This window comes from Leptosomus discolor, chromosome 26 (assembly GCF_034619465.1).
Source record: "Leptosomus discolor isolate bLepDis1 chromosome 26, bLepDis1.hap2, whole genome shotgun sequence".
Taxonomy (NCBI): Eukaryota; Metazoa; Chordata; class Aves; order Leptosomiformes; family Leptosomidae; genus Leptosomus; species Leptosomus discolor.
Genome location: NC_141416.1, coordinates 844897 through 870524, shown reverse-complemented (window position 1 = coordinate 870524; position 25628 = coordinate 844897). Strand labels below are relative to the sequence as shown.

General features: G+C 55.0%; 6 protein-coding genes across 9 annotated transcripts; 2 read left to right on the top strand and 4 right to left on the bottom strand.

Annotated features, from left to right (window-relative positions):
- Positions 1–1959: 1959 nt before the first annotated feature.
- Positions 1960–2394, bottom strand: LOC147413566 (claw keratin-like). Of its 2 annotated transcripts, XM_086478302.1 has the most exons (2): positions 2151–2394; positions 1960–2105 (listed from the first exon to the last, which is right to left on the bottom strand). In XM_086478302.1, exons 1-2 carry the CDS (start codon positions 2392–2394, stop codon positions 1960–1962), a joined length of 390 nt encoding a protein of 129 aa, XP_086334428.1. The 2 variants fall into 2 exon arrangements, with proteins under 2 accessions (XP_086334428.1, XP_086334427.1); XM_086478301.1 differs by having other exon boundaries at positions 1960–2394.
- A 985-nt stretch (positions 2395–3379) lies between these two features.
- LOC104341583 (uncharacterized) lies at positions 3380–4357 on the top strand. Its single transcript, XM_009961532.2, has 2 exons — positions 3380–3563; positions 3942–4357. Exons 1-2 carry the CDS (start codon positions 3380–3382, stop codon positions 4355–4357), a joined length of 600 nt encoding a protein of 199 aa, XP_009959834.2.
- A 2176-nt stretch (positions 4358–6533) lies between these two features.
- Positions 6534–6932, bottom strand: LOC147413565 (claw keratin-like). The gene has a single exon (XM_086478304.1). The coding sequence runs from the start codon at positions 6930–6932 to the stop codon at positions 6534–6536; it is 399 nt and encodes a 132-aa protein (XP_086334430.1).
- A 1635-nt stretch (positions 6933–8567) lies between these two features.
- On the top strand, positions 8568–8957 carry LOC147413564 (claw keratin-like). Its single transcript, XM_086478305.1, has one exon. The coding sequence runs from the start codon at positions 8568–8570 to the stop codon at positions 8955–8957; it is 390 nt and encodes a 129-aa protein (XP_086334431.1).
- Positions 8958–16143: 7186 nt separating this feature from the next.
- On the bottom strand, positions 16144–16551 carry LOC147413563 (claw keratin-like). Of its 2 annotated transcripts, XM_086478299.1 has the most exons (2): positions 16299–16551; positions 16144–16262 (listed from the first exon to the last, which is right to left on the bottom strand). In XM_086478299.1, exons 1-2 carry the CDS (start codon positions 16549–16551, stop codon positions 16144–16146), a joined length of 372 nt encoding a protein of 123 aa, XP_086334425.1. The 2 variants fall into 2 exon arrangements, with proteins under 2 accessions (XP_086334425.1, XP_086334424.1); XM_086478298.1 differs by having other exon boundaries at positions 16144–16551.
- A 4618-nt stretch (positions 16552–21169) lies between these two features.
- LOC147413562 (claw keratin-like) lies at positions 21170–21604 on the bottom strand. Of its 2 annotated transcripts, XM_086478288.1 has the most exons (2): positions 21361–21604; positions 21170–21315 (listed from the first exon to the last, which is right to left on the bottom strand). In XM_086478288.1, the coding sequence occupies exons 1-2, from the start codon at positions 21602–21604 to the stop codon at positions 21170–21172; spliced, it is 390 nt and encodes a 129-aa protein (XP_086334414.1). The 2 variants fall into 2 exon arrangements, with proteins under 2 accessions (XP_086334414.1, XP_086334413.1); XM_086478287.1 differs by having other exon boundaries at positions 21170–21604.
- Between the last annotated feature and the right edge of the window lie 4024 nt (positions 21605–25628).

The following is a 25628-nucleotide window of genomic DNA, read 5'->3' as shown; positions in this document are numbered from 1 at the left end:
AATTGAGAGACCTGATCTGTTACAGAGCACAAAATTGCACACTTTCTGTTCACTTTATTAAGTGCTGGTAAGGACAAGTGTTTGCAAGTGTTACTGCAAGGCTCCATTTGAATGACAATGAAATGGCGTGAAGTTCCCAGGCTGAACAATCACACAGTTGTTATTAGAGTGAGATCCCTTGACGCAAGTCTGAAGTGACACTATTATTCGTGACTGAAGTACCTAACTGTCAGTAGTACTAACCTCTTATTAGTATGATGCTGTAACACAGTCTAGGCATACAACAGCGGTGACATGCTTTGAAAGCCCTATTAAACCCTAGAACCCTTAGTGTGAATGTAATTGCTGTCCTTCGAACACACATAGAGGGCAGTGTCACAAGAGGAACAGAGCTCAGTTGTGCTCCAACACAAAATACGCGTACAAAATTCATTGAAAACCTTTGCAAGTAAAGCTGTTGGTTACACTTCCAGCAACTTTCGGGATGGAGCTTTCTCATAGCTTTGGAGGAGCTTTGTTCCTAGGAAAGCACTCGCTGGCTTTGGCACCTGACGTGTTCCATGCAGAAGCACAGTGGAAGCTGCAGTTCAACCTGTATCTTGACGTTAAGGTATACATTTAGCTGGAGCTGGTCATAATTTCAATATTTCATTAGCTAAACCTGTTAAATAAAATCTGGAAAGTTATGAATAAGTTACTAAGTAAAAACTGGAAAGTATTAAGTGCCTCAAAGTGCACAAGTAAGAGACAAATGTTAGCTTAAAATACCTGCTAATATCTCAGTAGTTCTACAGATTGTGAATGCACTTAGCTGCTTTAACAGAGGACCTAGTTAAAGAGTTAGAGATTTGTGGAATACCACACACATACATGTTTCTTGCACCCCAGGAAATCTTGAGATAAGACTAGAAAGAAATCAAAATTTCTGGGATGAGAAAGCAAAGTAACTAATTGTAGGGTCTGTCATGGTTGTTTGTACAGAGCCACACTTGAATGAAAAATTCGAAGGCTATAAAATCGCATTCTGACTAAGGCATATATTGAAATGTCTCAACATGTACTTTTGAAGTGACTATTATTCAATAATGAAGCACCTGAAAAGAGCAGTAAGCTTTTAATAGAGTAATAACACAATAAATAGTTATGAGTGTCTGAGAAGTGCTTTGAACTTCTCAGACTATGTAGCATGAAAAAATGTGAAGACATTGTATATTTCTGCTTGAGAAAAGGACCACGAAGTAACAAATAAATTACTGATTTTTTTCCTTCAAAAGCTGTTCCTTACAGTGGGGTCAATAGCCTGTTTAAACCTGTTGTGTGCTACAACACAAGGGTGTCTATCACAGGCTGCTGAACACCTCACAAACCTTGTTCACTAACCCATGTGCCACCTGATATCAAACCCTGTGGACTGAGGTTCATTACTGACAAGTCCCTGGCCAATGTGGAAAATCAGAAGGGCAAACTCATACAAACAAAGCAAAAGCCAAGTCATTGATGCAATGCGGATTCTTTAATGTGGATGGGAAATTAATAGACAGTGTCAGCAAGAAACAAACCAACCGAGTAACAATGAAATGAAAACGTGAAAATCATGAGGCTGCAGCAAGGCACAACCCAGGGATCCAGCCCAAAGATTCCCTCCTCCTATTGCAGGTTGAGAGTCTCAGAGCCGGGCAGAGCAGGGGAGATGCTCAAACTGAAGATGAGGACAGCTTCATGGTGTCACAGCTAGACGAGGGTTTTTGGAGGCAGTGCTGGAAACCCTACAGCCACCAGCTGGAGAGCTGCAAGGTTACTCTGTGCAAAGAAGCAAGGACCATAAAGTTCAAGCAGCTGCTTTGCACAGCCTAAATAGGGGCTGAAAGCTTTGTCCTGCATCTGGTGGTAGAAGACAAGAGGAGCTACTTGTGAAGACTGAGGATAGATGCAGCACTGAACACCATGGATGTCTGGGGCTTAGCAGGGCCCACAGTTGCCATTGAGGTACCTGTGGCCTCGGCCCCAACCGCCATAGCCACAGCCGCCAAAGCCTCCGTAGCCCCCGGAAAACCCACAGCCTCCGTAGCCTCCATAGCCCCCAAGGCCTCCATAGCCCCCAAGGCCTCCATAGCCCCAGGAGCCTCCATAGCCTCCAAGGCCTCCAAAACCACCACGGCCTCCAAAAGTGCCACCGTAGCCCCCTCCAACGCCGGGGGCTCCCGCCGAGCCAACAACGCTGTACTGCGGGAAGGAGCTGAGGATGGGCCCGGGGAAGGTGACGACGGAGGGTGGGGGCTGGATCACCACCGTGGAGTCAGGGCACTGCCGCACGCAGGGCTCGTTGGTGGTGTCAGCCAGCGGGGCCGGGGCAGCCACCCCACAGGACGGGGCACACAGGCTGGAGCAAGACATCTTCCAGGCAGGTGAGGAATCCTGGAAAAAGCACCGGGGATTAGGCAAGGGTGCAGGGAAGGGGCTGCATCAAGGGGACAAGGAGAGATCCCCAAGACTCTTCCAAGAGCTGGACTTACCTAGTTGATGAGGAGAGTCAAGCGGAAGAAGCTGGATAGAGGGTTGTGAAGCCCTCAGCTCTTTTATACATGTCCCAGAGTGCCTGGGGCATCGGCTAATGGGGGGGTGGCCGAAACCCCACGTAATCATGAAAACAAGCAGACAGGCTTCATGACAGAGATAGTGATACGAGACTATTATTTGCATCCTCATTGGGGTCAATGTACCCTGGAGAGGATATGCCTGATGGGAGGGACAGACTGTGACACACCATCACATCAAAGAGAAGGCACTGTTGTAGCTGACCTCGTGCCTCCAATAAACCCCGATCTGTCCCTAATCCCACCACTTTGCTTATGAGCCAGAGTCCTGAGCATCTTGCAAGAAGTGCTTTGCAATCGTGGGCACGGCCATCACGCCTGTCATTATCTTTCTTTTACCGGCTGGTAAACAGAGGCATTGGAAAGCTGGTCAAGTTAGAAACCATCCCACCTTCTTGAGGTGGCTCCTAAGTGCCCACCATCTGCCGGTGGTGGCCCCTCACAGGGGCTAGGGGCATTCCTAAGCCTTGACCTTCTCTGAATGCTTACTGGGTGTTTGGAGCTTGTAGGTGCCCTTGATGAAAATGCAAAGAGCAGGCTGCCTGACATGCCTGCACCTGCAGAGAACACGGGCACATGCAGCGCTGCCTCACAGCAGCTGCTCAGGCGGGCAGTCCTGTCACAGTCCTCGCTGCCCAGCTGAGTTACTGAGGACCTCCAGAGAAGGCTTGGAGGAGACCACACTATGCCATGCCCCACACTATTTCACTGAGGGTGGGGGCTACTTTTTGTCACCCAGTGTGGGCTGGCACTGGTAAGCCCAGTCTGTGAGGCATGTGCTGGCGATGCAGAGGACGCCAGGCATCGCCCTGCAGCCTCAGGGCAGCTTTTTCTGCAACGGCTGCTGCAGCCAGGCTGTGGTGAGGTATAAAAGCTGTTTCGGCCCCAGGCTTCCCTCAGATCATGAACAAACTGCCTGGACTCGCCAGCTTCAGTTCCTAGCACCAGCCCACAGAGTGCACAGCCCTGGTAGGAGCCAGTCCGCATGCAGTTAGTGCAACCAAGCTGGGGATGAGAAATACACTGCCAGGTTGAGGAAGGGCATTACTTGCACGCAGTGTGGCCAGGAACACAAGGCAACACTGAGGAACTCCTTGGTGGGCACAGAGGTGGCCCTAGTGCTGGAGCACTGTAGGATGGGTGGCTTTGTCCAGGCCAGCTGCAAGTTATCAGTGGGAGGGTGCAGGAGTGCAGGTCTGGTGTGGTGGAACGAGTTGGAGGCATCATGGAAGTGGTGCAGGGAGGAGGTGGGGGATGTGCCCTGAAGCCAGTACCTGGCTGGGAGTGCTGCAGAGCCCTGTCCATGCCAGCAGATATCCTTAACCTAAGGTCTGCCTTTTATTCCAGCTTCCCTGAATCAAAATATATCCTGCTCCAGCCTATGTGCCCCGTCCTGTGGGGTGGCTGCCCCGGCCCCGCTGGCTGACACCACCAACGAGCCCTGCGTGCGGCAGTGCCCCGACTCCATGGTGGTGATCCAGCCCCCACCCTCCGTCGCCACCTTCCCCGGGCCCATCCTCAGCTCCTTCCCGCAGTACAGCGTTGCTGGCTTGGTGGGAGCGCCCAGCATTGGAAGGGACTATGCTGGCACTTCTGGAGGTCATGGTGGTTTTGGAGGCTATGAGGGCTCCTGGAGCTATGGAGGCCTTGGGGGCTACAGAGACTGTGGGTTTTCTGGGGGCTACGGAGGCTTTGGAAGCTGCAGATATGGTGGTTGGGGCCGAGGCCACAGGTATCTCAGAGGCAACTGTGGGTCTTGCTAAGCCCCACACTGGGTCCTGCCACAGATGAAGAGGAGCTCCAGAAAAGCCCCCAACACATTCCAGCACAACACACAAAGGAAGAACATGTGTTTTGCACTGCTGGGCTCCAGGTCTTGGAAGCCTTGTGCCTGTTTGGAGCTCAACTCTGCCTTTCTCCTGCCCTGTCTGAGCATCCCTTGGGGATGTGCTGCCCAGGATGATGTAGTCCCATACTGGGTACTTGCTTCTATGACATGGCTTATGCTCCCTGTCACTCTGCCTGCTACCAGGAGATGTGGGCTGTTGTAGGCAAGGACTCTACTCTCCATCCCTTGAACGGCAATAAAAACTGTGTTGCATCACAATGTTGATCCATGGGTTTTTTTGATCTTTCCTTTATTCCTATTTCACACCAACCTCAGGGTATGTCTGTCTGGGCTTCTTCAAACTCCCACGGTAGAGCCCTTGGACCATTTGAGCAGTTTGCTCACTGTGTTATGACTGATGAGGAGAGTCCCAGCTGTGACTTGTAGAGCACATGCCACTGAGCAACCTCTGGTCTCCTACTGGCGATAAACACAACACATACTCAAAGACAACTTTGAACACATGAAAGAGCTACAGGAGTCTTGCAGAAGCTCTTCCAAATCCTCTGCAAAATCAGCATGTCAGGCATTACCTCCTTTCCTTGCCTTGTTATTGGTCACATTTGGAGGTCCAGACATGGAGAGATGAACACTACATGTACAGGGCTGCTGGCTGTACCTGTGTGCCCAGCAAGAGCTGGAGCGCACTGGGAAGGGGTGAGAAACAGACACAGCCAAATCTTCCTGGCTTTCTCTGAGAGGCATGAAATGGCCACAGACATCCAGTCACATGAAGCACAGAGCTCTCTGAGCAGGGGCTTGGAATGCCTGCCCTCCTGAGGTCCCTCCCTTCCCCAAGTACCTTCTGATCTCGTCATACCAGGGGCATTGCACAGTGGTTTTGGCCAGAGACAGTTCCGTCCAGAGCCATCAGAAAGGGCATTGGGGCAACACGTTGGCTACCACTGGGGAGCTGAAGAACAGGTGTGTCCTCTGCAGTGGTGAACAGCGAGGATGGGAAAAAAGGCAGCAAAATGGCAAGAGCAGGCATTCACTTTGTCCACCACCTGAACGGAAGTTTGCACGTCTTCTCGTCCCTGTGGTTCCTGGGCAGAGCTGTGTCCCCAGGCTGCAGGTGGGGGACACAGGGAATCCCGGGAAGAGTTTCTGCTCCAGCAGTGGGGACATGGGGAGAACAAATGTTCTGCAATGAGCAGTGGGAGACAGGAGAAAAACAGGACAAGAAGGAGATTGAGGAGTGCAGGAATGTGTAGGGGAGGCAGGCAAGACAGCTGGGGAGGTGCTGGGGACTGCTCACCCTCTGCCCTATTGACCCCTGGCCTCCCAGTGCCTCTGTGATGGGCCTTTGCCATTGGAGTGGCTCCATAGGTGTCCCAATGCCCACAGCCCTGGGGCTGCAGGCAGCCTGTGGGGAATGGCCAGAGTGGGCAGCAAAGTCCCTGCTGGTCCCAACAATGCTTGTTGGGCTGCAGATAGGAGAGGCCGAAAGTGGGAGAGAAGACAGGGAGGGCAAAGAAGGAGAAGGTGTTGGTGAAGGAGATGGGCACAGTCCCCACCGCAGGTGAATGTCTGCTGGAGGGATTTGCTGGCAAGGGGAGGCAGCAGGAAGTGGAGCAGCTCCCACAGGTGCCCTCTTCAAGGCCCTGGGTAGGAGGTTGCTGGGACTTCTGAGGGAGACAGTGCTGCCACTCTGGGTATTGGGTAGGGAGGGTTCCAAGAAAACCAAGGGTCAACATTGCAATGCAACACAGCTTTTATTGACTTTCGATGGGTGGAAGGATTTGGGGGAAGAGCAGAGTCCTGGCCAGTGAATTCCTCTGTCTCTTGGCGTGGACAGAGAGAGGGTGAGCATGGGCCGTGCTGCAGCAGTAGGCACCCGGAGCAGGTCTCTGTCATCGAGGGCAATGAATCTTGAAGGTGTGTTCAAACAGGGCAGGCGGAAGGAAGAGTTGAGCCTCCGGCAGGCACAAGGCATCCAAGCCCTGGCGCCCGGCAATGCCAATCAGATAGCTTTCTACAGAGCATCGTGCCGGGATGGGTGGACCTTTTCCAGAGCTCTCCTTCGTCTGTGGCAGGACCCACTGTGGGGCTTAGCAAGGCCCACAGTTGCCACTGAGGTACCGGAGGCCTCGGCGCCAGCCGCCATATCCACAGCTCCCATAGCCTCCGTAGCCTCCGTAGCCTCCATAGCCACCAAGGCCTCCATAGCCCCAGGAGCCTCCATAGCCTCCAAGGCCTCCAAAACCACCACGGCCTCCAAAAGTGCCACCGTAGCCCCCTCCAACGCCGGGGGCTCCCGCCGAGCCAACAACGCTGTACTGCGGGAAGGAGCTGAGGATGGGCCCGGGGAAGGTGACGACGGAGGGTGGGGGCTGGATCACCACCGTGGAGTCAGGGCACTGCCGCACGCAGGGCTCGTTGGTGGTGTCAGCCAGCGGGGCCGGGGCAGCCACCCCACAGGACGGGGCACACAGGCTGGAGCACGACATCTTCCAGGCAGGTGAGGAATCCTGGAAAAAGCACCGGGGATTAGGCAAGGGTGCAGGGAAGGGGCTGCATCAAGGGGACAAGGAGAGATCCCCAAGACTCTTCCAAGAGCTGGACTTACCTAGTTGATGAGGAGAGTCAAGCGGAAGAAGCTGGATAGAGGGTTGTGAAGCCCTCAGCTCTTTTATACATGTCCCAGAGTGCCTGGGGCATCGGCTAAGGGGGGGTGGCTGAAACCCCACGTAATCATGAAAACAAGCAGACAGGATTCATGACAGATTGTGATGCAAGATTATTCTGTCCCTCTTCGCTCAGGACATTGGCATGTTAAAGTGCCCTGGAGAAGAAAAAGGTGATAGGATGGACAGGTCATGGTGCATCATTACATGAAAGACAGGGCGCTGCAGTAGCTTTAAGAATTACACCAATAAACCTTGATCTGTCCCTAATCCCCCCACTTTGCTTGTGAGCAGAGTCCTGAGCATCTTGCAGAAGTGCTTTACAGTCCTGGGCACAGCCATCAGGCCTGTCATTATCTCCCTTTTACAAGCTGGTAAACAGAGGCACTGAGGGTTGGGCAAAGGGAGAATCCATTCCACACGCTTGGGGTGACTCCCAAAGGCCCACCATCGCCCAGCACCCATGACTCCTGGGGGCTTTGGGGGCAACAGGTCAGGAGACTCCCTAAGCTTTGGCCATCTGCATGCCCTGTTTGAAAGGCTATTAGGGGCTCGCCAATTAACACCCACGCAAAGAGCAGGGGCACTCTGCTGTGTGGGGCAAAGACCCATTCACGTGGGGACTAACACAGACTTGGGTGGGGAAAAATGAGGTCAGGTGGCAAGGTCGTATGTGAGGCGAGACGTGCACGGAGGATCTGAGGGGCATGAAGGGCACCAGGACACTGTCCTTTTTCCTTGGCCATGTACCTGTGAGAGTGGTCCTCCTTGAGCCCTCTCGGGATGTGACTGGATTACTCAGCTGTGCATTGCGGGCTGTGCCAGGAGAGGCTGGCTGAGCACCCTCAGAGAGCCAGGTTGCATATGGCCATGTAGCTCATTTTCTCAGGCACACTGGTAAATGCTGGCTCAGGGAACACAGGTTAGCTGCTGCTGAGCATGGCATGGCTTGGCAGAGCAGTCATCTGCAGGATGCCCAGAATTCTTCTGTCTAGCGAAATTAGGGATTAGGGATGTATCGGTGTTTATTGCTGCCATCAGTTCAGCTACAGCAGCACCTTGTCTTTGATGTATTTATATGTCAAGTTCTGTCCCTCCCATTACACCTTCCCTGTGCAGGCCACGTTTAAATGTCATTGTCCTCATTAAGGAATTTTATATTTGTCTTGCATCACATGAAATCGGTGCCATGAAGCCTGTCTGCTTGTTTTCATGATTACGTGGGGTTTCGGCCACCCCATTAGCCGATGCCCCAGGCACTCTGGGACATGTATAAAAGAGCTGAGGGCTTCACAACCCTCTATCCAGCTTCCTCCACTTGACTCTCTTCATCAACTGGGTAAGTCCAGCTCTTGGAAGAGTCTTGGGGATCTCTCCTTGCCCCCTTGATGCAGCCCCTTCCCTGCACCCTTGCCTAATCCCCGGTGCTTTTTCCAGAATTCCTCACCTGCCTGGAAGATGTCTTGCTCCAGCCTGTGTGCCCCGTCCTGTGGGGTGGCTGCCCCGGCCCCGCTGGCTGACACCACCAACGAGCCCTGCGTGCGGCAGTGCCCCGACTCCACGGTGGTGATCCAGCCCCCACCCTCCGTCGTCACCTTCCCCGGGCCCATCCTCAGCTCCTTCCCGCAGTACAGCGTTGTTGGCTCGGCGGGAGCCCCCGGCGTTGGAGGGGGCTACGGTGGCACTTTTGGAGGCCGTGGTGGTTTTGGAGGCTATGGGGGCTCCTGGGGCTATGGAGGCCTTGGTGGCTATGGAGGCTACGGAGGCTACGGAGGCTTTGGGAGCTGTGGCTATGGCGGTTCGCGCCGAGGCCTCCGGTTCCTCAGTGGCAACTGTGGGCCTTGCTAAGCCCCACAGTGGGTCCTGCCACAGACGAAGGAGAGCTCTGGAAAAGGCCCACCCATCCCGGCACGATGCTCTGTAGAAAGCTATCTGATTGGCATTGCCGGGCTCCAGGGCTTGGATACCTTGTGCCTGCCTGAGGCCAAACTCTTCCTTCTGCCTGCCCTGATTGAGCACCCCTTCACGACACTTTGCCCTCAATGACAGAGACCTGCTCCGGGTGCCTACTCCTGCAGCACGGCCCATGCTCACCCTCGCTCTGCCTGCTGTCAGGAGACAGGGGAACGTACTGGCCAGGACTCTGCTCTTCTCCCAGATCCCTCCTCCCCTCAAATGGCAATAAAAGCTGTGTTGCATCGCAATGTCGACCCTTGGTTTTTCTTCATCTTTCCTTTTTTCCTACTTCCCACCTACCTCAGGGTATGTCTGTCTGGTCTTCTTCAAACTCCCACGGTAGAGCCCTTGGACCATTTGAGCAGTTTGCTCACTGTGTTATGACTGATGAGGAGAGTCCCAGCTGGGACTTGTAGAGCACATGCCACTGAGCTTCCTCTGGTCTCCTACCGGTGATAAACACAACACATACTCAAAGACAACTTTGAACACATGAAAGAGCTACAGGAGTCTTGCAGAAGCTCTTCCAAATCCTCTGCAAAATCAGCATGTCAGGCATTACCTCCTTTCCTTGCCTTGTTATTGGTCACATTTGGAGGTCCAGAGAAATGGAGAGATGAACACCACATGTACAGGGCTGCTGGCTTTACCCATGTGCCCAGCAAGAGCTGGAGCCCACTGGGAAGGGGTGAGAAACAGACACAGCCAAAACTTCCTGGCTTTCTCTGAGAGGCATGAAATGGCCACAGACATCCAGTCACATGAAGCACAGAGCTCTCTGAGCAGGGGTTTGGAATGCCTGCCCTCCTGAGGTCCCTCCCTTCCCCAAGTACCTTCTGATCTCGTCATACCAGGGGCATTGCACAGTGGTCTTGGCCAGATACGGTTCCATCCAGAGCCATCAGGAAGGGCATTGGGGCAACACATTGGCCACCACTAGGCTGCTCAAGAACAGGTGTGTCCTCTGCAGTGGTGAACAGCGAGGATGGGAAAAAAGGCAGCAAAATGGCAAGAGCAGGCATTCACTTTGTCCACCACCTGAACGGAAGTTTGCACGTCTTCTCTTCCCGTTGAGGTCGTTTCAATCTCTGCCCATCCCCGCATCTGTCCAGGGCCCCTGCACTGACTCTCAGGCATCCACCAGGTCCTGGCTCAGGTGGTGTCCCCCGTGTGTCTCCTGAGGGCACAGTGAAGGAAGGGGGTTTTGGTGACCCCGTCAGGGCTGCTGTGAATGGGTGCTTTGCAGGGCTGTGGCAGTGCGGTCTACTTTGTAGTCTGGTGTGCAAGGAAGGGCAGGAAAAGGCCAGCAAAGTCTGGTCCAGAGCCTTGAGCTGTGGGAAGTTCTCCTGCGGCTCCTGGGCAGAGCTGTGTCCCCAGGCTGCAGGTGGGGGACACAGGGAATCCCGGGAAGAGTTTCTGCTCCAGCAGTGGGGACATGGGGAGAACAAATGTTCTGCAATGAGCAGTGGGAGACAGGAGAAAAACAGGACAAGAAGGAGATTGAGGAGTGCAGGAATGTGTAGGGGAGGCAGGCAAGACAGCTGGGGAGGTGCTGGGGACTGCTCACCCTCTGCCCTATTGACCCCTGGCCTCCCAGTGCCTCTGTGATGGGCCTTTGCCATTGGAGTGGCTCCATAGGTGTCCCAATGCCCACAGCCCTGGGGCTGCAGGCAGCCTGTGGGGAATGGCCAGAGTGGGCAGCAAAGTCCCTGCTGGTCCCAACAATGCTTGTTGGGCTGCAGATAGGAGAGGCCGAAAGTGGGAGAGAAGACAGGGAGGGCAAAGAAGGAGAAGGTGTTGGTGAAGGAGATGGGCACAGTCCCCACCGCAGGTGAATGTCTGCTGGAGGGATGTGCTGGCAAGGGGAGGCAGCAGGAAGTGGAGCAGCTCCCACAGGTGCCCTCTTCAAGGCCCTGGGTAGGAGGTTGCTGGGACTTCTGAGGGAGACAGTGCTGCCACTCTGGGTATTGGGTAGGGAGGGTTCCAAGAAAACCAAGGGTCAACATTGCAATGCAACACAGCTTTTATTGTGTTCAAGGGAATGAAGAGTTGGGAGAAGAGCCCTGGCCACGGGTAGGCTACATCTAGCAGTGGTCAAAGCGAGAGTGAGCATAGGCGTTTGCAGAGGAGCAGATACTCAGTGCGGGGCTCTGTCATCAGAGGTCAGAAGCTTTGAATGGACGATCAGCAGGGCGGGAGGAAGGCAGAGTTGAGCCCCAGGCAGGCACGAGGATTCCCGACTCTGCGTCCCAGCAATGCCAAACCGATGTCCTTCTACAGAACATTCTGTCAGGATGGGCCAGGGGCTTTTCCAGAACTCTCCTCCTTCATGAATGCCTGTACCCACTGTGGGGCTTAGCAGGGCCCACAGTTGCCATTGAGGTACCTGTGGCCTCGGCCCCAACCGCCATAGCCACAGCCGCCAAAGCCTCCGTAGCCCCCGGAAAACCCACAGCCTCCGTAGCCTCCATAGCCCCCAAGGCCTCCATAGCCCCCAAGGCCTCCATAGCCCCAGGAGCCCCAGGAGCCCCCATAGCCTCCAAAACCACCACGGCCTCCAAAAGTGCCACCGTAGCCCCCTCCAACGCCGGGGGCTCCTGCCGAGCCAACAACGCTGTACTGCGGGAAGGAGCTGAGGATGGGCCCGGGGAAGGTGACGACGGAGGGTGGGGGCTGGATCACCACCGTGGAGTCGGGGCACTGCCGCACGCAGGGCTCGTTGGTGGTGTCAGCCAGCGGGGCCGGGGCAGCCACCCCGCAGGACGGGGCACACAGGCTGGAGCACGACATCTTCCAGGCAGGTGAGGAATCCTGGAAAAAGCACCGGGGATTAGGCAACGGTGCAGGGAAGGGGCTGCATCAAGGGAAGCAGGGAGAGATCCCCAAGACTCTTCCAAGAGCTGGACTTACCTAGTTGATGAAGAGAGTCAAGCGGAGGAAGCTGGATAGAGGGTTGTGAAGCCCTCAGCTCTTTTATACATGTCCCAGAGTGCCTGGGGCATCGGCTAATGGGGGGTGGCCGAAACCCCACGTAATCATGAAAACAAGCTGACAGCCTTCATGATACTAACTGTGATGCAAGGCAATTCTATGCATCCTCATTGCGGACACTGCTGTGAAAACATGCCTTGGAGAGGACTGGGTGTTGGGAAGGCCGGATCCAACACATCGTTATATGAAAGACAAAGCGCTGCTGCTCTAATTGACCTATCGGCACAAATAAACCTTGATCTGTCCCTAATCCCCCCACTTTGCTTGTGAGCAGAGTTCTGAGCATCTTGCAGAAGTGCTTTACAGTCCTGGGCACAGCCATCAGGCCTGTCATTATCTCCCTTTTACAAGCTGGTAAACAGAGGCACTGAGGGTTGGGCAAAGGGAGAATCCATTCCACATGCTTGGGGTGACTCCCAAAGGCCCACCATCGCCCAGCACCCATGACTCCTGGGGGCTTTGGGGGCAACAGGTCAGGAGACTCCCTAAGCTTTGGCCATCTGCATGCCCTGTTTGAAAGGCTATTAGGGGCTCGCCAATTAACACCCACGCAAAGAGCAGGGGCACTCTGCTGTGTGGGGCAAAGACCCATTCACGTGGGGACTAACACAGACTTGGGTGGGGAAAAATGAGGTCAGGCGGCAAGGTCGTATGTGAGGCGAGACATGCACGGAGGATCTGAGGGGCATGAAGGGCACCAGGACACTGTCCTTTTTCCTTGGCCATGTACCTGTGAGAGTGGTCCTCCTTGAGCCCTCTCGGGATGTGACTGGATTACTCAGCTGTGCATTGCGGGCTGTGCCAGGAGAGGCTGGCTGAGCACCCTCAGAGAGCCAGGTTGCACGGGGCCACGCTCCCCGCAGGCACAGGCACGCTTGGGATCACTGGCTATGGGCACGTGGCTGGGCTGCAGTTGAGTGCTCAATGGGCAAGAGCAGCAGCCTGATGGGATGTGACTGGGCTCAGAAATCCGCTGTAAGATGCTTGGGAGTCTTCCGTGTAGGTGTAGTGGGGGATTACAGATAGATTAGGCTTTATTGGAGCTGTGAGGTCACTAGACCCATGCCTCATCTTTCATGTAATGACAACTCACAGTCTGTCCCTCCCATCAGGCATATCCTTTCCAGGGCAATTTTACATGCCAATGCCCGCAATAAAGAAGGACAAAACTGTCTTGAATCATAGTCTGTCTCATGAAGCTTGCGCGCTGGATGTCATGATTAACTGATGTTTCGACCACAGCCCCCCCTTAGCCGATGCCCCAGGCACTCTGGGACATGTATAAAAGAGCTGAGGGCTTCACAACCCCCTATCCAGCTTCCTCTGCTTGACTCTCCGCATCAACTGGGTAAGTCCAGCTCTTGGAAGAGTCTTGGGGATCTCTCCTTGCCCCCTTGATGCAGCCCCTTCCCTGCACCCTTGCCTAATCCCCGGTGCTTTTTCCAGAATTCCTCACCTGCCTGGAAGATGTCTTGCTCCAGCCTGTGTGCCCCGTCCTGTGGGGTGGCTGCCCCGGCCCCGCTGGCTGACACCACCAACGAGCCCTGCGTGCGGCAGTGCCCCGACTCCACGGTGGTGATCCAGCCCCCACCCTCCGTCGTCACCTTCCCCGGGCCCATCCTCAGCTCCTTCCCGCAGTACAGCGTTGTTGGCTCGGCGGGAGCCCCCGGTGTTGGAGGGGGCTACGGTGGCACTTTTGGAGGCCGTGGTGGTTTTGGAGGCTATGGGGGCTCCTGGGGCTCCTGGGGCTATGGAGGCCTTGGGGGCTATGGAGGCCTTGGGGGCTATGGAGGCTACGGAGGCTGTGGGTTTTCCGGGGGCTACGGAGGCTTTGGCGGCTGTGGCTATGGCGGTTGGGGCCGAGGCCACAGGTACCTCAATGGCAACTGTGGGCCCTGCTAAGCCCCACAGTGGGTACAGGCATTCATGAAGGAGGAGAGTTCTGGAAAAGCCCCTGGCCCATCCTGACAGAATGTTCTGTAGAAGGACATCGGTTTGGCATTGCTGGGATGCAGAGTCGGGAATCCTCGTGCCTGCCTGGGGCTCATCTCTGCCTTCCTCCCGCCCTGCTGATCGTCCATTCAAAGCTTCTGACCTCTGATGACAGAGCCCCGCACTGAGTATCTGCTCCTCTGCAAACGCCTATGCTCACTCTCGCTTTGACCACTGCTAGATGTAGCCTACCCGTGGCCAGGGCTCTTCTCCCAACTCTTCATTCCCTTGAACACAATAAAAGCTGTGTTGCATTGCAATGTTGACCCTTGGTTTTCTTGGAACCCTCCCTACCCAATACCAGGAGTGGCAGCACTGTCTCCCTCAGAAGTCCCAGCAACCTCCTACCCAGGGCCTTGAAGAGGGCACCTGTGGGAGCTGCTCCACTTCCTGCTGCCTCCCCTTGCCAGCACATCCCTCCAGCAGACATTCACCTGCGGTGGGGACTGTGCCCATCTCCTTCACCAACACCTTCTCCTTCTTTGCCCTCATTGTCTTCTCTCCCACTTTCAGCCTCTCCTATCTGCAGCCCAACAAGCGTTGTTGGGACCAGCAGGGACTTTGCTGCCCACTCTGGCCATTCCCCACAGACTGCCTGCAGCCCCAGGGCTGTGGGCATTGGGACACCTATGGAGCCACTCCAATGGCAAAGGCCCATCGCAGAGGCACTGGGAGGCCAGGGGTCAATAGGGCAGAGGGTGAGCAGTCCCCAGCACCTCCCCAGCTGTCTTGCCTGCCTCCCCTACACATTCCTGCACCCCTCAATCTCCTTCTTGTCCTGTTTTTCTCCTGTCTCCCACTGCTCATTGCAGAACATTTGTTCTCCCCATGTCCCCACTGCTGGAGCAGAAACTCTTCCCGGGATTCCCTGTGTCCCCCACCTGCAGCCTGGGGACACAGCTCTGCCCAGGAACCACAGGGACGAGAAGACGTGCAAACTTCCGTTCAGGTGGTGGACAAAGTGAATGCCTGCTCTTGCCATTTTGCTGCCTTTTTTCCCATCCTCGCTGTTCACCACTGCAGAGGACACACCTGTTCTTCAGCTCCCCAGTGGTAGCCAACGTGTTGCCCCAATGCCCTTTCTGATGGCTCTGGACGGAACTGTCTCTGGCCAAAACCACTGTGCAATGCCCCTGGTATGACGAGATCAGAAGATACTTGGGGAAGGGAGGGACCTCAGGAGGGCAGGCATTCCAAGCCCCTGCTCAGAGAGCTCTGTGCTTCATGTGACTGGATGTCTGTGGCCATTTCATGCCTCTCAGAGAAAGCCAGGAAGATTTGGCTGTGTCTGTTTCTCACCCCTTCCCAGTGGGCTCCAGCTCTCGCTGCGCACACGGATATGTCCAGCAGCCCTGTACATTTAGTGTTCATCTCTCCATTTGTCTGGACCTCCAAATGTGACCAATAACAAGGCAAGGAAAGGAGGTAATGCCTGACATGCTGATTTTGCAGAGGAATTGGAAAAGCTTCTGCAAGACTCCTGTAGCTCTTTCATGTGTTCAAAGTTGTCTTTGAGTATGTATTGTGTTTATCGCCGGTAGGAGACCAGAGGAAGCTCAGTGGCATGTGCTCTACAAGTCCCAGCTGGGACTCTCCTCATCAGTCGTAACACAGTGAGCAAACTGCTCAAATGGTCCAAGGGCTCTACTGTGGGAGTTTGAAGAAGCCCAGACAGACATACCCTGAGGTAGGTGGGAAGTAGGAAAAAAGGAAAGATGAAGAAAAACCAAGGGTCGACATTGCGATGCAACACAGCTTTTATTGCCATTTGAGGGGAGGAGGGATCTGGGAGAAGAGCAGAGTCCTGGCCAGTACGTTCCCCTGTCTCCTGACAGCAGGCAGAGCGAGGGTGAGCATGGGCCGTGCTGCAGGAGTAGGCACCTGGAGCAGGTCCCTGTCATTGAGGGCAATGAGTCTTGAGGGGGTGCTCAATCAGGGCAGGCAGAAGGAAGAGTTTGGCCTCAGGCAGGCACAAGGCATCTAAGCCCTGGAGCCCGGCAATGTCAAATGGATGTCCTTCTACAGAGCATCGTGTCAGGATGGGTGGGCATTTCCTAGAGCTCTCCTTCATGAATGCCTGTACCCACTGTGGGGCTTAGCAAGGCCCACAGTTGCCATTGAGATACCTGTGGCCTCGGCCCCAACCGCCATAGCCACAGCCGCCAAAGCCTCCGTAGCCTCCATAGCCCCCAAGGCCTCCATAGCCCCCAAGGCCTCCATAGCCCCAGGAGCCCCAGGAGCCCCCATAGCCTCCAAAACCACCACGGCCTCCAAAAGTGCCACCGTAGCCCCCTCCAACGCCGGGGGCTCCCGCCGAGCCAACAACGCTGTACTGCGGGAAGGAGCTGAGGATGGGCCCGGGGAAGGTGACGACGGAGGGTGGGGGCTGGATCACCACCGTGGAGTCGGGGCACTGCCGCACGCAGGGCTCGTTGGTGGTGTCAGCCAGCGGGGCCGGGGCAGCCACCCCACAGGACGGGGCACACAGGCTGGAGCAAGACATCTTCCAGGCAGGTGAGGAATTCTGGAAAAAGCACCGGGGATTAGGCAAGGGTGCAGGGAAGGGGCTGCATCAAGGGGGCAAGGAGAGATCCCCAAGACTCTTCCAAGAGCTGGACTTACCCAGTTGATGCGGAGAGTCAAGCAGATGAAGCTGGATAGGGGGTTGTGAAGCCCTCAGCTCTTTTATACATGTCCCAGAGTGCCTGGGGCATCGGCTAAGGGGGGGCTGTGGTCGAAACATCAGTTAATCATGACATCCAGCGCGCAAGCTTCATGAGACAGACTATGATTCAAGACAGTTTTGTCCTTCTTTATTGCGGGCATTGGCATGTAAAATTGCCCTGGAAAGGATATGCCTGATGGGAGGGACAGACTGTGAGTTGTCATTACATGAAAGATGAGGCATGGGTCTAGTGACCTCACAGCTCCAATAAAGCCTAATCTATCTGTAATCCCCCACTACACCTACACGGAAGACTCCCAAGCATCTTACAGCGGATTTCTGAGCCCAGTCACATCCCATCAGGCTGCTGCTCTTGCCCATTGAGCACTCAACTGCAGCCCAGCCACGTGCCCATAGCCAGTGATCCCAAGCGTGCCTGTGCCTGCGGGGAGCGTGGCCCCGTGCAACCTGGCTCTCTGAGGGTGCTCAGCCAGCCTCTCCTGGCACAGCCCGCAATGCACAGCTGAGTAATCCAGTCACATCCCGAGAGGGCTCAAGGAGGACCACTCTCACAGGTACATGGCCAAGGAAAAAGGACAGTGTCCTGGTGCCCTTCATGCCCCTCAGATCCTCCGTGCATGTCTCGCCTCACATACGACCTTGCCGCCTGACCTCATTTTTCCCCACCCAAGTCTGTGTTAGTCCCCACGTGAATGGGTCTTTGCCCCACACAGCAGAGTGCCCCTGCTCTTTGCGTGGGTGTTAATTGGCGAGCCCCTAATAGCCTTTCAAACAGGGCATGCAGATGGCCAAAGCTTAGGGAGTCTCCTGACCTGTTGCCCCCAAAGCCCCCAGGAGTCATGGGTGCTGGGCGATGGTGGGCCTTTGGGAGTCACCCCAAGCATGTGGAATGGATTCTCCCTTTGCCCAACCCTCAGTGCCTCTGTTTACCAGCTTGTAAAAGGGAGATAATGACAGGCCTGATGGCTGTGCCCAGGACTGTAAAGCACTTCTGCAAGATGCTCAGAACTCTGCTCACAAGCAAAGTGGGGGGATTAGGGACAGATCAAGGTTTATTGGTGTCATTGGTAAAGTTACTGCAGCGCCCTGTCTTTCATGTAATGATGCGTCACGACCTGTCCCTCCCATCACATTTTCTTCTCCAGGGTACTTTAACATGCCAATGTCCCGAGTGAAGAGGGACAGAATAATCTTGCATCACAATCTGTCATGAATCCTGTCGGCTTGTATTCATGATTACGTGGGGTTTCAGCCACCCCCCCTTAGCCGATGCCCCAGGCACTCTGGGACATGTATAAAAGAGCTGAGGGCTTCACAACCCTCTATCCAGCTTCCTCCGCTTGACTCTCCACATCAACTGGGTAAGTCCAGCTCTTGGAAGAGTCTTGGGGATCTCTCCCTGCTTCCCTTGATGCAGCCCCTTCCCTGCACCGTTGCCTAATCCCCGGTGCTTTTTCCAGGATTCCTCACCTGCCTGGAAGATGTCGTGCTCCAGCCTGTGTGCCCCGTCCTGCGGGGTGGCTGCCCCGGCCCCGCTGGCTGACACCACCAACGAGCCCTGCGTGCGGCAGTGCCCCGACTCCACGGTGGTGATCCAGCCCCCACCCTCCGTCGTCACCTTCCCCGGGCCCATCCTCAGCTCCTTCCCGCAGTACAGCGTTGTTGGCTCAGCGGGAGCCCCCGGCGTTGGAGGGGGCTACGGTGGCACTTTTGGAGGCCGTGGTGGTTTTGGAGGCTATGGGGGCTCCTGGGGCTCCTGGGGCTATGGAGGCCTTGGGGGCTATGGAGGCCTTGGGGGCTATGGAGGCTACGGAGGCTGTGGGTTTTCCGGGGGCTACGGCGGCTTTGGCGGCTGTGGCTATGGCGGTTGGGGCCGAGGCCACAGGTACCTCAATGGCAACTGTGGGCCCTGCTAAGCCCCACAGTGGGTACAGGCATTCATGTAGGGGAGCTCTGGAAAAGTCCTTGGCCCATCCTGACACGATGCTCTTTAGAAGGATACTCGCTTGCCATTGCTGGGCTCCAGAGCTGGGATGCATCATGCCTGCCTGGGGCCCAAATCTTCCTTCCACCTACCCTGCTTGAGCATCCTTTCAAGACGTGCTGCCCCCTGAAGAAGCAGCCCTATGTGGGGTGCATAATCCTCTGCAACAGCTAATGCTCACTTTCCCTTTGAGTACTGCCAGGAGAAAGGAAAATCCGTGGCCAGGACTTTGCCTTTCTCCTAGCTCCCTCCTCCCCTCAAATGGCAATAAAATCTCTGTTGCATCGCAATAATGAACCTTCGTTTTCTTGGATCTGTGCTTTATACCCAATACCCTGAGTGGCAGCGCTGTCCCCCTGGGCAGTCCCAGCAACCTCCTACCAGGGCCTTGACAGGGGCACCTGTGGGAGCTGCTCCACTTCCTGCTGCCTCCCCTTGCCAGCACATCCCTCCAGCAGACATTCACCTGCGGTGGCGACTGTGCCCATCTCCTTCACCTACTCCTTCTCCGTCCTTGCCCCCCGTCTTCTCCCAAACTTTAGGCACCTCTTATCTGCAGCCAAAGCCCTCTTTGAACACATGAAAGAGCTACAGGAGTCTTGCAGAAGCTCTTCCAAATCCTCTGCAAAATCAGCATGTCAGGCATTACCTCCTTTCCTTGCCTTGTTATTGGTCACATTTGGAGGTCCAGAGAAATGGAGAGATGAACACCACATGTACAGGGCTGCTGGCTGTACCCATGTGCCCAGCAAGAGCTGGAGCCCACTGGGAAGGGGTGAGAAACAGACACAGCCAAAACTTCCTGGCTTTCTCTGAGAGGCATGAAATGGCCACAGACATCCAGTCACATGAAGCACAGAGCTCTCTGAGCAGGGGTTTGGAATGCCTGCCCTCCTGAGGTCCCTCCCTTCCCCAAGTACCTTCTGATCTCGTCATACCAGGGGCATTGCACAGTGGTCTTGGCCAGATACGGTTCCATCCAGAGCCATCAGGAAGGGCATTGGGGCAACACATTGGCCACCACTAGGCTGCTCAAGAACAGGTGTGTCCTCTGCAGTGGTGAACAGCGAGGATGGGAAAAAAGGCAGCAAAATGGCAAGAGCAGGCATTCACTTTGTCCACCACCTGAACGGAAGTTTGCACGTCTTCTCTTCCCGTTGAGGTCGTTTCAATCTCTGCCCATCCCCGTATCTGTCCAGGGCCCCTGCACTGACTCTCAGGCATCCACCAGGTCCTGGCTCAGGTGGTGTCCCCCGTGTGTCTCCTGAGGGCACAGTGAAGGAAGGGGGTTTTGGTGACCCCGTCAGGGCTGCTGTGAATGGGTGCTTTGCAGGGCTGTGGCAGTGCGGTCTACTTTGTAGTCTGGTGTGCAAGGAAGGGCAGGAAAAGGCCAGCAAAGTCTGGTCCAGAGCCTTGAGCTGTGGGAAGTTCTCCTGCGGCTCCTGGGCAGAGCTGTGTCCCCAGGCTGCAGGTGGGGGACACAGGGAATCCCGGGAAGAGTTTCTGCTCCAGCAGTGGGGACATGGGGAGAACAAATGTTCTGCAATGAGCAGTGGGAGACAGGAGAAAAACAGGACAAGAAGGAGATTGAGGAGTGCAGGAATGTGTAGGGGAGGCAGGCAAGACAGCTGGGGAGGTGCTGGGGACTGCTCACCCTCTGCCCTATTGACCCCTGGCCTCCCAGTGCCTCTGAGATGGGCCTTTGCTATTGGAGTGACTCCATAGGTGTCCCAATGCCCACAGCCCTGGGGCTGCAGGCAGCCTGTGGGGAATGGCCAGAGTGGGCAGCAAAGTCCCTGCTGGTCCCAACAATGCTTGTTGGGCTGCAGATAGGAGAGGCCGAAAGTGGGAGAGAAGACAATGAGGGCAAAGAAGGAGAAGGTGTTGGTGAAGAAGATGGGCACAGTCCCCACTCTGGGTGATCCTCCCACAGAAGGATGCAATGGCCAAGCCAGACATGAGGAAACTATGCATCTCCTGAAGCTCACTCTAATAAGGGCCAGGGGGTGAGCTGTTAGGCACAGTCATGGAAACCCCTATTGCCACTCAGGGTACTGAGTATGGAGGAAGGATCCAAGAAAACCAAGGGTCAATATTGCAATGCAACACAGCTTTTATTGCAGATCGAGTGGAGGAACGAGATAGGAGGGATGTAGGGCTCTGACAATGGCCTTCAGCTCTCTCCTGGCAGTGGGCAGAACCAGAGTGGTCACTAGTCTTGTGGAAAGATGAGGCACACATCATGAGGCTGCACTGTCATGAGAAGCAGGTCTTGAAGGGTTGCTCAAGCGGGGCAGGAGGAAGGCATAGCTGGGTTCCAAGCAGGCACGAGGCATCCAAGATCCTGACCACAGCAATGCCAAACGGATGTCCTTCCACAGAATGTTGTGTCGAGATGAGCCAAGGGCTTTTCCAGAGCTCCCCTCTTTGTGGCAGGACCCACTGTGGGGCTTAACAAGGCCCACAGTTGCCACTGAGGTACCTGTGGCCTCGGCCCCAACCGCCATAGCCACAGCCGCCAAAGCCTCCGTAGCCCCTGGAAAACCCACAGCCTCCGTAGCCTCCATAGCCCCCAAGGCCTCCATAGCCCCCAAGGCCTCCATAGCCCCAGGAGCCCCAGGAGCCCCCATAGCCTCCAAAACCACCACGGCCTCCAAAAGTGCCACCGTAGCCCCCTCCAACGCCGGGGGCTCCCGCCGAGCCAACAACGCTGTACTGCGGGAAGGAGCTGAGGATGGGCCCGGGGAAGGTGACGACGGAGGGTGGGGGCTGGATCACCACCGTGGAGTCGGGGCACTGCCGCACGCAGGGCTCGTTGGTGGTGTCAGCCAGCGGGGCCGGGGCAGCCACCCCACAGGACGGGGCACACAGGCTGGAGCAGGACATCCTTCGGTTCAGGAGGTGAAGCTGCAAGACAAGGCAGAGCTACGGCTCAGTGCAAGGCCTGACCTCAAATCGCTCCTGGCCCTCTTGCACTTTCGAACCTCTGTCCCAGGACATGCTCTGGATCATCTCTGGCAGTCAGAGCAAAAACACGCCCCACAGTTCAAATGCTGGTGTAAACCCCTCTCTCCCATCATGCTCGCTGGGCCTGAATTGCCCACACGAGAGAGGAAATAATCCCTCATCCAAAGCAGACGGAAAACCACCAAGCTCCCAAAAGACTTGAGTCCATTGGTACACGCAGGGCATCGTACCTGCAAGTTTAAATTTCCATCCTTTCCTCAGCTCTCAAACAGCATCATCTCATCTAACTATGCACTATGAAAGCGTAGTGGAGCACACTGCAAAAGTTACCTTGAGAAAGGCACTGCTGAGGAAGGAAAGAGGGACATAAGACTTGGACTTACCACAATGATGAGGACAGTCCAGTGGAGGAAGCTGGATAGAGGGCTCTGAAGCCCTCAGCTCTTTTATACACGTCCTAAACTGCCCGGGGCATCGGCCAAGGGGGTGGTGGCAGAAACCCCAGCTAATCATGAAATCAAGCAGGCAAGCCTTATGAAACAAATTGTGATGCGGGCAACTACATCCATCTCTAATTGGATATACCAGTGAATAAATGTGCCCTGGAGAGCAAATAGGTAAGGGGAGGGACAGACTGTGACACATGATTACATGAAAGACAAGGCACTGCTGTAGCTGACCTCACAGCACCAATAAACCCCAATGTGTCCCTAATCCCCCCACTTTGCTTATGTGTAAGATTCTTGGGCATCTTTCAGAAGTGCTTTGCAATCCTGGGCACGGCCATCACGCCTGTCATTACCTTCCTTTTACAGGCTGGTAAACAGAGGTACTGGGAGGCTGGGCAAAGGAAGAAGCTATCCCACCCGCTCAGGGCAGCTCCCAAATATCGACCATGGCCCTGCTTCTGGCAAGGGCTGAGGACATTGCAGTGCTGGGTGCAAGGTGCATCCTTTAAGTCTTGGACACTTTCCTGCCACTGCACGACATGCTGATTTTTAGCTCCCCAATTCACCTGATGGTCGTGCAAAGATGAGAGGAGATGGGTCCCATGTGGGATGAAGCCCCGCTTATGAAAAGTGCTGGCACAGATGTGGGTGGGAAGGCAGTGGGATCAGGCACCAAGGACCTGTGTGAGGGGAGACATGCACAGAGGAGCAGGAGGGGAGGAACAGGACCAAGACACTCTCAGCTCCTTCAGCTACATGTCTGTGAGCATGGCTCTACTGAAGACCTCTCTGGAGGGACTGGATTACTCAAGTGGATATTGAGGGCTGTGCCAGGAGAGGCTGGCTGAGCACCCACAGGGAGCCAGGCTGCACGTGGCCGCGCTCCCCGAAAACGCAGACACACTTGGCGCAGCTGGCATTGGGCATGCAGCTGTACTGCTGCTGAGTGTGGCATGGCAGGCCACAGTAATCTTCTGCAGGAAGCCCAGGATTGTTCCGTGTCAGCAAAGTGAGGGATTAGGGACATATCAGGGTTTATTGGTGCTACAAGGTCAGCTACAGGAGCGCCTTCTATTTTGTGTAACGATGTGTCACAGCCTGTCCCTCTCATCACCTCTTTCTTCTCCAGAACACGTTTGCACACCAATCTCTCCAATGAGGAGATGTATAATTGTCTCACATTGCTATCTGTGTCATGAAACTTGTCCGCTTGTTTTGATGACTACCTAGGGTTTCTACCACCACCCCCTTGGCCGATGCCCCGGGCAGTTTAGGACGTGTATAAAAGAGCTGAGGGCTTCAGAGCCCTCTATCCAGCTTCCTCCACTGGACTGTCCTCATCATTGTGGTAAGTCCAAGTCTTATGTCCCTCTTTCCTTCCTCAGCAGTGCCTTTCTCAAGGTAACTTTTGCAGTGTGCTCCACTACGCTTTCATAGTGCATAGTTAGATGAGATGATGCTGTTTGAGAGCTGAGGAAAGGATGGAAATTTAAACTTGCAGGTACGATGCCCTGCGTGTACCAATGGACTCAAGTCTTTTGGGAGCTTGGTGGTTTTCCGTCTGCTTTGGATGAGGGATTATTTCCTCTCTCGTGTGGGCAATTCAGGCCCAGCGAGCATGATGGGAGAGAGGGGTTTACACCAGCATTTGAACTGTGGGGCGTGTTTTTGCTCTGACTGCCAGAGATGATCCAGAGCATGTCCTGGGACAGAGGTTCGAAAGTGCAAGAGGGCCAGGAGCGATTTGAGGTCAGGCCTTGCACTGAGCCGTAGCTCTGCCTTGTCTTGCAGCTTCACCTCCTGAACCGAAGGATGTCCTGCTCCAGCCTGTGTGCCCCGTCCTGTGGGGTGGCTGCCCCGGCCCCACTGGCTGACACCACCAACGAGCCCTGCGTGCGGCAGTGCCCTGACTCCACGGTGGTGATCCAGCCCCCACCCTCCGTCGTCACCTTCCCCGGGCCCATCCTCAGCTCCTTCCCGCAGTACAGCGTTGTTGGCTCGGCGGGAGCCCCCGGCGTTGGAGGGGGCTACGGTGGCACTTTTGGAGGCCGTGGTGGTTTTGGAGGCTATGGGGGCTCCTGGGGCTCCTGGGGCTATGGAGGCCTTGGGGGCTATGGAGGCCTTGGGGGCTATGGAGGCTACGGAGGCTGTGGGTTTTCCGGGGGCTACGGAGGCTTTGGCGGCTGTGGCTATGGCGGTTGGGGCCGAGGCCACAGGTACCTCAATGGCAACTGTGGGCCCTGCTAAGCCCCAGACATCCATGGTGTTCAGTGCTGCATCTATCCTCAGTCTTCACAAGTAGCTCCTCTTGTCTTCTACCACCAGATGCAGGACAAAGCTTTCAGCCCCTATTTAGGCTGTGCAAAACAGCAGCTCGAACTTTATGGTCCTTGCTTATTGCAAGAGTAACCTTGCAGCTCTCCAGCTGGTGGCTGTAGGGTTTCCAGCACTGCCTCCAAAAACCCCCCTCTAGCTGTGACACCATGAAGCTGTCCTCATCTTCAGTTTGAGCATCTCCCCTGCTCTGCCCGGCTCTGAGACTCTCAACCTGCAATAGGAGGAGGGAATCTTTGGGCTGGATCCCTGGGTTGTGCCTTGCTGCAGCCTCATGATTTTCACGTTTTCATTTCATTGTTACTCTGTTGGTTTGTTTCTTGCTGACACTGTCTATTAATTTCCCATCCAGAATAAAAAATCTGTACTGCATGAAAAATGTTTTTGGTTCTGAATTTATTCTTAACTGTGGCTGGAATTATTTCTGTAACTGAGCAATGATATGAAATGTTAGATGGTAATTAATTTGCAAAAAACATATGTGGAAGCTCTCAATTTGCTTCAGAAAAGACCTCTGAACTGCAAGGTTGGGATGCTACTAGGAAATTATTAGCTTCATTACACAAGACGGATTTCAAAGTTGAAGTACCACTTTCTGTTTTGAGGGCTATAGAGGAATGAAAACTGAACTAGTGGCGCATTTCTTTCCTGTTCATACTCTGCACCGTGTTCCCGAAGCTCAGGGTGATGCACTGAGCATGCACCCTGCAGTGTGGCTAGTGCATTCATGAGTGCTATCATCTGTGGGTAGCCTGAGGGCATCCTTCCCCCTGTGGCCTCTGGGCAGCTCTGCACAGTGTGTCAGGGGGCTGTGTGTGGGCTGCACATTTCTCCACCCTTCCAGCTGCACCCCATGTTCATGTCGTCCTTTGGGCTTGGGGCAAAGTGCTGGGAAGTTGCTCTGATCTGAGATGGACGTGGCAAATTAGGAGCTGAGCATTACCTGAGCCCTTGCAGCAACTGCTGTTAAAAGTGGCAACTGCCAGGGACTCAGGTTGGTCCGGGGGGGGGGGGGTGGGGGGGTGTGCCAAATGCTCAGCACATTTAATAATGTTTTGTTGAAAAGCATTCCTAGGATTTTGTCACATTTGCACTCAAAGAAGCAGCGGGGAATACCTATGACCAAGGATAAATACACCATGCATTCAACTGATAAGTAA

Bases quoted from the DNA above. Each gene is read 5' to 3' on its own strand.
- LOC147413566 (XM_086478301.1), bottom strand. From the start codon at position 2,394: ATGTCTTGCTCCAGCCTGTGTGCCCCGTCCTGTGGGGTGGCTGCCCCG.
- LOC104341583 (XM_009961532.2), top strand. From the start codon at position 3,380: ATGCAGAGGACGCCAGGCATCGCCCTGCAGCCTCAGGGCAGCTTTTTC. The intron at 3,564-3,941 runs GTAGGAGCCAGT...CTTTTATTCCAG, and splicing joins CCACAGAGTGCACAGCCCTG to CTTCCCTGAATCAAAATATA.
- LOC147413565 (XM_086478304.1), bottom strand. From the start codon at position 6,932: ATGTCGTGCTCCAGCCTGTGTGCCCCGTCCTGTGGGGTGGCTGCCCCG.
- LOC147413564 (XM_086478305.1), top strand. From the start codon at position 8,568: ATGTCTTGCTCCAGCCTGTGTGCCCCGTCCTGTGGGGTGGCTGCCCCG.
- LOC147413563 (XM_086478298.1), bottom strand. From the start codon at position 16,551: ATGTCTTGCTCCAGCCTGTGTGCCCCGTCCTGTGGGGTGGCTGCCCCG.
- LOC147413562 (XM_086478287.1), bottom strand. From the start codon at position 21,604: ATGTCCTGCTCCAGCCTGTGTGCCCCGTCCTGTGGGGTGGCTGCCCCG.